General features: G+C 35.5%; 2 protein-coding genes and 1 long non-coding RNA gene across 7 annotated transcripts; 1 reads left to right on the top strand and 2 right to left on the bottom strand.

The window, feature by feature from the left end:
• LOC107933841 (cuticle collagen 2) lies at positions 1-1,193 on the bottom strand. Its single transcript, XM_016866134.2, has 2 exons — positions 773-1,193; positions 1-491 (listed from the first exon to the last, which is right to left on the bottom strand). The coding sequence occupies exons 1-2, from the start codon at positions 1,036-1,038 to the stop codon at positions 401-403; spliced, it is 357 nt and encodes a 118-aa protein (XP_016721623.1). The 5' UTR covers positions 1,039-1,193; the 3' UTR covers positions 1-400.
• A 646-nt stretch (positions 1,194-1,839) lies between these two features.
• Positions 1,840-4,201, top strand: LOC107933839 (uncharacterized). The gene is made up of 2 exons (XR_005920685.1): positions 1,840-3,034; positions 3,738-4,201. It is a non-coding gene; the product is annotated as an uncharacterized lncRNA (long non-coding RNA).
• Positions 4,202-5,292: 1,091 nt separating this feature from the next.
• Positions 5,293-9,926, bottom strand: LOC107933837 (probable serine/threonine-protein kinase At1g54610). Of its 5 annotated transcripts, none has more exons than XM_016866129.2 (9): positions 9,773-9,873; positions 9,545-9,679; positions 8,962-9,435; positions 8,396-8,680; positions 7,978-8,295; positions 7,517-7,744; positions 7,269-7,369; positions 6,578-6,692; positions 5,293-5,933 (listed from the first exon to the last, which is right to left on the bottom strand). In XM_016866129.2, the coding sequence occupies exons 3-9, from the start codon at positions 9,319-9,321 to the stop codon at positions 5,592-5,594; spliced, it is 1,749 nt and encodes a 582-aa protein (XP_016721618.1). In that variant the 5' UTR covers positions 9,322-9,435; positions 9,545-9,679; positions 9,773-9,873; the 3' UTR covers positions 5,293-5,591. The 5 variants fall into 5 exon arrangements, with proteins under 5 accessions (XP_016721618.1, XP_040960546.1, XP_016721619.1 ...); XM_041104612.1 differs by having other exon boundaries at positions 5,293-5,930; positions 9,773-9,867; XM_016866130.2 differs by lacking the exon at positions 9,545-9,679 and having other exon boundaries at positions 9,773-9,926.
• Between the last annotated feature and the right edge of the window lie 877 nt (positions 9,927-10,803).

The raw sequence follows: 10,803 nt of genomic DNA, 5'->3' as shown, positions 1-10,803 counted from the left end.
AAAACCAAGATTTAAAGATCAATTTATTGAGAATGATTTTGTTATACAAATAATACACAACACGCTACGTAAGTCATGTTTGCCCCACACGTGTGCTCCCCACTCGTCCTAGTTGGCGAGGCTGGTTAGCTCCCCAATAGCTCACCCATAATTTGGCAAGCCCTTTGCTAGAGTATTTATCATGTAATTTACTTATGTTTAACACGTCACATCAATGGACAGTGCCTTATAAAGGAATCGCTCTAAAGAGGAGACAGAAAAATAAGCGCTCTAACAGATTTCATTCATATTAATTTCTACTACTAAAAAGCAAACAATTCTTACATAAATATTGTAATTAGATAGCTAAGTTTAAACCCAGATAGGAGGTCTATTTATGAAGGAGCAAGAAAGCATCTAACTATGGTGGTGGAGGTCCAGGTGGCCCAGGAGGACCCATTGGACCACCAAAACAGTCTCGAAACAGCCAGCAGCAGCACAGGAAGTTGACACTGCAAAAATAAACACAAAACCTTTCAGCATTCAAACAGATGCCCCATTTGGATATAAATACCAAAAATATGTGAATACGATTTCCCAAAAAAAAAAAAACACAGTATATTCATTTTCATATTCATATGCATATGCAACACTCATCTCAAATTAGAAAGCTTTACAACAATGTAGTAAAATATGAGCTTTTTGACACTCAGAACAACTAACCAAAATACCAGTTAAACGACTTGAAACAATTTTCATTCATAATTCAGATACAAAGCCCTAATTCACTTACCAAGCACCAATTACATCACAGAAGCCACCAAAAAACCCTGGTCCGACCGGAGGGCCGCCCCACCCCGGTGGTCCCCCTGGTCCGGGTGGAGGACCGCCCCACCCCGGTGGCCCTCCTGGTCCGGGTGGAGGACCGCCCCATCCCGGTGGCCCTCCTGGTCCGGGTGCAGGACCGCCCCATCCTGGAGGCCCTCCTGGTCCTCCTGGCCCTGGAGGCCCCCCTGGTCCACCTGGCCCCGGTGGCCCTCCTGGCCCACCTGGTCCCATTTTCTCCCAAGCAACAACTAATGAACTTACAGAAGAATGGAGGGAAGGTAATAAGAAAGCTTGAAACTGGTGTCACGAATTGTTGGCAGTGATGGTGGGTAGTAGGGGTTTTTATAGTTAGTTAGCCGTAAACAAGGATGTATCTACCAAATCAGATTATGTGTGCCATATTTCTCCAACTGCCATTCTTAGACCTAACTTTCTCGAAAACTTAAAACTTGTTTTTTGGCATTTGATCTTGTTCCCCAAGAAGAGCAATCGATTTTCCTCATTTGACCAATTTTGACACGATATTAGGTAACCATGAAGTAAATGGGCATGTATCATCCACACTAGACCCAAGTCTCGAGAGTGGAAAAAATGACGATTTACTTTATAAAATTACAGTCTAAGCTTTGACTAGTTGATGCAACACAACTCACTCTTGTCGAGGATGTGAATTGTATTTTTACTGACACCTGATACGGATGTAGAATTAAAAGGTAAATTGGGTAATTAATCAAATTAAATTATTATTAATCGAGTTATTTAATTATTTAATTGTTAATTAAATTGAATTTTTTTAAAAAAATTAATTAAATTAAAATATTTTGATTAGTTCAATCGAATAATCGAAATTTATATATTTTTATCTTTTAATTAAAATAAGTATAAAACTTATAAAAAAGTCACTTCGATAATATTTATTTATCTTAAAGTTAACCAAAAATTTAAGTTAAGTTCTCAATTTCTAACCAAATTAATCAATAATTAAAATATCAAAATACTATTAACTGAAATTTGACCTGTTAATTGAATTAGATTAATTTAATCGATTGATTTAATTTTAACTGAGGTTTTAACGAATCACTTCCCACAAACATCTATGCGTGTGAAATTTGTAAAACCATCATACTCTTTACCCTTATTCCCAAATCCCAAATCAGTTCCTATTTTCACGAAAAAACCGTGTCGTCACCGGTACCACCTCTACATGTCTAGCGCCATTGTCTGTAGACAGCCGTCTCTACTCCGGCGGCCAATCTGTCTCCCGTTTTCTCTGTCGCCGGCACCCATTACGGTTGCGTCGTCCCACTTGTTCTTCCATCAAAACACTATCGTCATTTCGGTCAAGGTGCTTCTTCCCGTGTCGTCGCCTTCTCCTCTCCAGCCTTCAACCGTTTCCGTCCCGCTGTGCCGCTGATCAATCTCATCCAATTCCGGATATCTTCTATTTCTATCAATACCAATTTCATTTCAAATTTTCGCCAAATGTGCTAACTATTGGAGTTTCTAGTGTTCCATAATCTATTAGAACAGCTTGTGTAACAAAAAGAACAGAAAAAAAAGTGTATTGGTTGGCATGTTTGACATAAATGGGCCTTGAATTATTCATTAAAAAACCAGCAAACACTAGGAGAGTTGAAGCCTAGCACACTAAAATAATGAGCACCTGCTGGAGTTGTTTGATGGAGTCATAAGTATTCCTTATTTTATATTTGAAATAAGTTTTAGGATACCTGATAATAAAGTAGTTTATAGGAATAATCCCAGGGTTAGGGTGTTCATCATTTCCACCTCAAGTGTGCACTGAATTTGGTGTTTCAACTCAGAGCTTCAAATTTAAGGGTTTGGAATTTGGTAAAGATTAAAAAGAAATTCAACATATAATAAATTTGTTCTCCATTTATTACTACTATTTTTTCCCCAAAATTTAACTTTGCTGTTCCTAATCTTAAAAAGCTAAAACCCCATTTCATCGATTCGGGAAACTGAAGTCACCAACAAAGTCCCAACAGTCAAAATAAAAGTAGCTCGCTTCATTCGAACAGCTCAGAGAGCATTTGTCTCTGCTGCTTCGAAAACCCTAACTAATGGCAGCCAATCACGAATCGCATCTGCATCTTCACTACTCCAATTTAACCCCCAAACCCACAAATCGCCTTTCACAGCCAACATCATCAGAATCCTATGCAACGAGATCGCGTACCAGCACGACTACGCTCCTCCCCATCAGGTAACTATTTATTTCTATCAAAACGATTTGCACCCAAATTTTAATTTAATTCATTTACGGTCCAAGGCGGTAGAGAAGTGGATGAGAATGAGGGGAAAATACGGAGAATATGAAGTTGTGTTTTTGTTCCTAAGACTGGAGAAGATAGCAGTGGGGAGAATGTTGATATTTCCAAAGGTGAAGGTCATTCTGGAATATCCAAATAATATCAACCAAATAGTAGCAATATAATAGTAATATAATATCAAAATGACAGCAAAGTAATAATAAAATAGTGACAAAATAGCACCAATTTTTTTTACAAACTCGGGTTGGGTCAAGTCTAGCTAAAAAAACTTACACAAAATCCGGTCCATTTAAAAATTAGGTTTTATTTTTCAGTTTAAACTTAATTTTTGAGTTTATATTTTTACTCAAATTTTTACACTTTTCGTGCGACCATTCGAGCTGACCCATGATCAGCTCTATTCCTAAGCCATTTGGCCGGCTTCAAGCTCATTCTATAATAATGCCATGTGATTTTTTTTTTAATTTTTAATTTACTTTTATCTTCACTCAACACTTATTGTTGAGATTTTTGTCTGATTCATGTTCTGTTCGAAGGTATTATCTCTCTATTCCAAGTGTTGTTTGAAACAGGTGGTGCTTTCAGTTTCTTGGGCTGAAAGGTTCTTATAGCATCTTTGACAAAACAATATTGTAGGCCACTGGAATGGTTATTTGGATATGGAGAACTTTACCTCTTTCATTATCTCCTTAAATGAATGGACTGTTGATCATGAGTAGTTTTATGGATAAGGATCAATGCTTTACCTTTACTAGATACTCTTGAATTTGAAGCTCCAATTCAGAAGGCTTATCAAGTTCATTTTATCTTGCGGATTGACTTTATACATGGAAGGCTCATTCATTTGGTGTGGTGTGCGATTTGGTATGCTAGAAGATTGAATCATTCTTGTTCAAGTACTTATCTCTAGTTTTTATTTGCATTTTTGTGTTGAGATTTTCATATGCACTTTAGTAATGAGAATTCTTGTATGTTATGTTAGTTGATTTATTGTTCTCTATTGGGACCGCATGAAGTCTACTTGTAAGGGAGTTGTTAGTATTTAGCCGATGAAAGACATGTATCAATTGGTTGATTGAATAAGATTATATTCTAAGTGAGACTTCGTAGATTGTAAGACTGTTGTGTTTGAATTACATTAACAAAATTTGATTTTATTGTCTTTTTTTCCATATTGCTTTTTAATTTTTCATGAGTCTGCGATTTCTATTCTATTTCACGTTGTAATGAACTTTAATAAAGTTGAGTGTTCCGTTACCGCTTATTAGAAGTGGTTTGAATAAAAAAAACACTAAGAGATTGCCTTTGTTTTCTTCAATCTAAAAATTGTTGAGGCGAGGTAATTGTTTTTTATTTCAAATTATTAGTTAGATACTCGAGTTTCTGAGTTCATTGTTCTTGTTTTATTTGTATAGTTAGCTTAGCTTTGTAATTTCTAACAAGTTTTTTAAAGTTTATAACTTTTGTCTTGGTTTTTTTTTCTTTTAATTTTAAATATGATTTTGGAAATTGCTTTCAACAGATTGATGTTTTTCATATTGCTTTCTTTTATTTTAAAAAATCTACTAATATTGGGGGCTACTTTCACCATAATTCCCCTTATTTTTTTAATTTGATGAAATAAATATATACATAAGAAAAAAAATAAAATGTATGATAAAAGTAGGAAAAAAATATTAAAAGTAGAATGGTACATTAATACATAACACTTACATACTAACACATGGTAAAATGAATAATATATAGCATCGCTCCTTTATATGAAGCGTACCAGACATGAGCTATCTGTCCATGGCTGGTAGTGCCCATTGCCAATAAATATGGTTTGGGTGGGGATGTGGATGTTACACAGGCAAATATGTATCTGCAATTCTAAAGCATTCATTCACCAATGACATGAGTAGTAAGCATTGAAAAAATATCTGTAAAAAACATGAGAAAATCTCAAAAAATCTTTTTGCACCAACAAAATGAATGTAACATCATTCTTCACTGGTTTGAATGAACACGACAACAATCACCTATGGGATGAAATAAACACCAATATACTAAAAGGGAACAATTAACTTTAAACATAAATATCGGCTAAAGAAGAAATGGACTTGGAAGCATCTATTAGAGGTTTTTTTTCTTTCCTTCTTATGTTCTCCGGTCTCCATTAATCTAAACAGTGTACAGTTTGAAACACAACTTTTAAGAACTGAGAAATAAAGATATACATAACAGTGGAAACTTATACTCAAGGGTCCAACAAATTAGAGAGATTCTTTGGGGGCTAAAAAGAATAAAAAAGTAAAGGTAACAAAAAAATATATAGAAAAATTGATTTCAACCCTTTAACAAAACAATACATGCTTCTGTGACAAAAAACAAACAAGAACCTATTAAATATACTTGCATTAAGTAGCAGTGTAAGACTCCATGAAAACGATATCAGCAAATGCATTCAACCGCTTTCATAAATCACTTTCTTACGTATGCACTGAGAGTTTAAAGTATGCTTTTCTTCCCTTTAACACGGGAGTCGCCACTTTTGTCCTTTTCGGATCCTGTAGGAGGTTTAGGTGGTTCACGTGAATCGCCTGCAACATGCTTCTTTCGCCTTGGAGCACCCATGCTAGTAGAGTCTACCAATGGACCAGACCAAGTTTGAATCGGCTCTTTTGAATAAGTAAATGATGTAGAGCTGAAGGGGACATCTGGAGGAATAAATGAAGGATCAATGTGCTGTGATGCTCCTAAAGGAAAGCCGAGTGCTCCATCCTGGTGTGGTGGAGGAAACTTTTCGCTTTTGCTCTTTGCATTCGCATGGGTTATTAAGCGCCTTCTCTGCTTCACAAGGAAACCTCAAATTAGTTAAAGATGCCATAAGACTTAAAAAGGGAACCAAATGCCAACTGCTGCTAAACCTAGAACCTCTTGGAGTAGACATCTTACTATATGAATTAATATTTGCAAATACTCTAAAGTAGATGTTACAAAAGGGGCAAGCAACTAGACATAGCTGCATTAATATATTAGACTAAAATTTAAGCCCAATTGAAATGGGACAAGATCTTACTAGGAAACTATGTTACTCGAACTCTAGTGTGAGTGCCAAGCACAAGCATGTGTCTTTCACAGATATGTTCAAAATTTTCTTAGTTTTTGTAATGGGAGGGTCATATCCGCAAACCCATATTCAGATATGAACCGAATACAGGTAGCAAACATGGGAACTTCAAGAAAACAGAGGAGTCCGAGCAGCATAGCTACGAATAATGAAATACAAACTTGCAATGCCAAATCTCCATAAGTAATTGTGCATTCATTGTGTATTTAACTTCCTATCTACCAATAGAACCTGCAACAACTTCTGCTATCAAATCCTAGTCATCTATCTTTAGGGATTTTTTTTTCCCAATGTAGATATGCAACCAAATGCATCTAAGCCAACACGATAGTTGTTGCTAACAAAAGTAAATTATCACACATACATCAAGATTAGACTGAAGCTCAGCATTGGCTTCTGGAGCAGGAATTGCCCTTGCACGATCACGTGTCCTTGTCTTTCTTGCACCATCACCCTGAGCTTTATTAGCAGCTCTGAGCCTGCACAGTTACACCAGAAAGAGAAAGGGTTCATAGAAAATTAGTGGAAATATAATGGACAGGCACATGCCATGGTGCTTTCAAACGCACATTTAGAGTGTAGTCAAACTCAAATGGAACCAATGAAAAATGCAGAATGATGACTCAACTTTGAACACATGGCAGTAGCTCCACATTGAACAATCCAAATATTATTGCACATGGTTAACAACACTAGAGTATCTACCCCTACCAGAAAATTTAGGAATTCCTAGGGTTCTGACAAGCTTGACCATCTACATGTAGGGAAGAATCTTTAACACGTTCCAGAATAAGCAAACAACATCCATAAAACCTGAATATCTTTTCAAGCAAACTGCATTAGTTTGTACGCCTCTCTCCATTTCCGAAAGTATATGGGTAAGGGGTTTCCAAAAGGGAAGGTGCTTAAGGGTCCATATCATTCTTATGCATATGCATAGAAGTCAATATACCATAAATCCATCAAATTGAAACAAACAACATTAATCAGCCAGCACAGTTTTGTAGAAGAGCCAATGATTCAAGTCAACAGAAAGCAAAAGCAAAAGAATTGACCTTCGAGCTTCATCGTCTCGTCGTTTTGCATCCATCTCTTTGCTGGGTGGGTATTTGGGGAGGCTGGAAGGTTCACAAGCATAAGGTTCTGTCATAAAGAACTGCACAAGAACAATAAAACGGTGTTAAAGAAAAAGGAACACTTCTAGAAATGGTTATCTTCATAACAAACCAATCTTTAGATATAAAAGTTAAAAGATACCAACAGAAGGTAGAACCAGAGTGTTCACAGAAATCAAACAACTCACTTCACTTCGCAGTGCAGAAGTGGCAGTCAGACGTTCCGCTGGATCAATTGCAAGAAGAGTGTCAATGAGGGGCAGCGATGATGCTGGAAAATCTTTAAATGTCTCTTTTATGCATCTTTTATATGGCTCTCGAGGCTTAAATAAGGTTGCATTTGGCAACTTCGATTTTTTCCAGTATTCATCTGATGGTGAACCACATAGCTTGTATATTTTATGTAGTTGCTCTACCTAATCAAGCATAAATAATATACATATAGTTAGTAATAATAAGTGGTAGTACAACTACGTCGAATCACCTATTCACGTTCAACATTTGATACTGTAATTTCTTGGTTGCAATAAAGTAGCAAATTTAAAAAAGTTAGTGATGCCCAAACATCCTCCCCCTATAATCTTGCAGTCATGTGGACATAATCTAAAGAATGTTAAAATGAATAAACAGCAAATTAAGCAGAATATACCTCCGTTCGACCAGGCATAATGGGCTTGCCAGCCAAGAGCTCAGCTAAAATGCATCCAGCACTCCAGAGGTCCACACCAACACCATAATCTGTAGCTCCAAGAAGAAGCTCAGGGGCTCGATACCAAAGAGTAACCACCCGGCTAGTCATTGGATGCTTGCGGTTTGGGTCAAAGAATGTCGCTAACCCAAAATCAGCAATCTTGAGTACTCCCCCATCATCAATAAGAAGATTTGAGCCCTTAATATCACGATGAAGCACTCCGCGGTTGTGACAGTGCTCAAGACCAGAGAGTAGTTGATGCATGTAGCATTTAACCTATAACATACATTATAACCATATTTCTTGAGTCACTACCTACCTAACCAAGCATGTAAACCATGGATTTTACTATAATAAATCACAAGTTGGAGCTTACCTGTGGTTCTGAAAACTTTACTATTGGGCTTGCCGCAAGCCCAGCCAAATCATGCTCCATGTACTGGAATACCAAATACAAACTACAAGACATCCTCGAAGTAACTAAGCCTTCCAATTTTACAACATTGGGATGATCCAACCTCCGCAATATGAGAATCTCTCTAGCCATGAATTTTACACTCTCAGGTTCAAGATTATCAAACCGGACCTTCTTTAGAGCAACAATTTTTCCTGTTACCATATCTTTAGCTTTGTACACATTGCTATATGTTCCTGAGCCAATCTACCATCAACAAGGAATGGTAAGTATCCGAATCAACATACCAACTTCAAAAGTATCCAATAATGAAGAACAAGACCGACAATTAAACTGCATTTGAGATAATGTAACAAAAGGTAAAAGTTTCAATATGTCATAGATTAAACAAAGAACAAAACTACAAATCTAAAATAGAACAACAAGTTATATTCACTATTATTTCAAAACAAACTGAATTTTGCAACATCATTACTAAACAAGGATAAATAAACACAAAATATTGAACAAAAACAAAAACTGGCTACCTTATCAATCTTCTCAAATGTATCAGCCTTCCGTGGAATCCACCCATTAAGTGCCTCGCCACAGGCATCCGACAGCCACGAAGGCCATCCAGCTGCCACCTGCTCTCCACGCGAATGCTTGGGTAGGTTACTCAACCTGGGGTTTGGATTTGACCTTCTTCTTTCCCCCTTTTGTTTCCTTTCCCCATCAGATTTTTCCTCCTTTTGGGTACCCTCATTTTCAACCCCTACAACACTAGCATCAGTCTTCGCAACCGTAACATGCTCTACTTTCCTATTAGATTCAAAGCTAGCATTCCTACTCTCTCTAGACTCTGAAACAATCCCAGAAGATACCTCTCTTCCGAAAACACACCCCATTTCTTAAATCTAAACCTCATTTCCCAACATATTCCAATCTGGGTCTTCCTCTAATGAACAATTAACCACCCACAAATCAAACAACTTCAAAAAAGAGTAATCAAGCTGATAAATCTGCAAAAAATAAAAATTAAAATAAAACCCAAATAAAACTAACAATCTAAGCTATTAATAGCAGCTACAATTCAACTGAGCAATAATAATAATAATAATAAAACCCTACCGTTTGACTGCTAGATTTGAGAAGTTCAAGATTCAGCTAAAAATGAAAAAGAAAAAAACCTTGGGGTGGAGTAAAAAGGGTGGGAATTTGAGAGGTTTTAAAGAAGGAAGTTATGGAAGTCAAATCGAAAATGATCTGAAAGTGCACCAAAGAGAGAAAGTGGGAGAGTCAGAAGAAGGCTATTTCTTGGTGTTGTTATGCAAAGAGAGAAGAACATTTGATACTTACTTTGGTTGAATCTGAAACAGAACAGAGATTTCTTTCATTTCTTTCATGTTTTCTATTGGTAAAATGGTTTTTTGCTCTCTTCGTTTTCTGCTGTTTTGGACTTTTCTTTTATTTTATACCAAATAAACAAAAATTGAGAGTAAGCGTAGATCTAATTATTGTTTTTTGCTCTTCTTTCCCTTCAATTATATTTTATTTTTTGGTTAAAATTTTAATTTTCGACTTTTATTATTTAAATTTATTCTTGAGAAAAAAGTAATTTTAATTCTATTTTTTTGTATAATTAAAGTATTTATTATAATAAAAGTGAAATTCCAAACAAAAATTTAAGAGAAGAATAAAATTATTAAATATCTATTCTTTTTGACATAATATTTAAAATTAAGCATAACATTTTTCCAACCTATAAAATATAAATAGGAGCGCACCTGACCTCATCTCCTCATGCACTGATAACAATCCTCATGTCAATCGAGTTAAGACTCAATGGTAAATTGAATGCTAATTAAGTATAAGTTACCAATATATATATAATTTTAAAAATAATAATGGTGTGGGTAATTATTTATGGATGAGTATTTTATTAATGATAAAAAAGAGTAGAGTATTGTTGAAGTATTTGGGAGTATTTTAATTGGAATTGCATTAAATAAGGGAGGATAAGTTGAAAACGGAGGTAAGGTGAAATCAGCAATTATTTTTAAAAGGGAGACCAGACATGTTTAGTGGTTTGGTTACTTGACATCAAATGAAAGTTGTTTATTATTGTGTTGGGTTGGATTTGCTGTCAATGTTTGAGTTTCACCCAAGTAATTTTCTGTTTTCTTTATCCTTCAAGTCTTGGTTAATTTTATTTACGTTAAAATATGTTCTCAGTCCCCGTGGTTTGATAAAATTTAAAATTTAATCCTTGTGCTCTTTTTTATTTATTTATTTAAAAATTTCAATCTAATCATTTAAATTTTAGAGTTTTTATCCGTTAAGACTTGATTTGGTTGTATTTATATTTGAATATGTGTTAGCTATAAATA

The sequence above is a fragment of the Gossypium hirsutum genome, chromosome D11 (genome assembly GCF_007990345.1).
Source record: "Gossypium hirsutum isolate 1008001.06 chromosome D11, Gossypium_hirsutum_v2.1, whole genome shotgun sequence".
In the NCBI taxonomy this organism is placed as follows: domain Eukaryota; kingdom Viridiplantae; phylum Streptophyta; class Magnoliopsida; order Malvales; family Malvaceae; genus Gossypium; species Gossypium hirsutum.
This window is presented reverse-complemented; position numbering and strand designations above follow the sequence as displayed.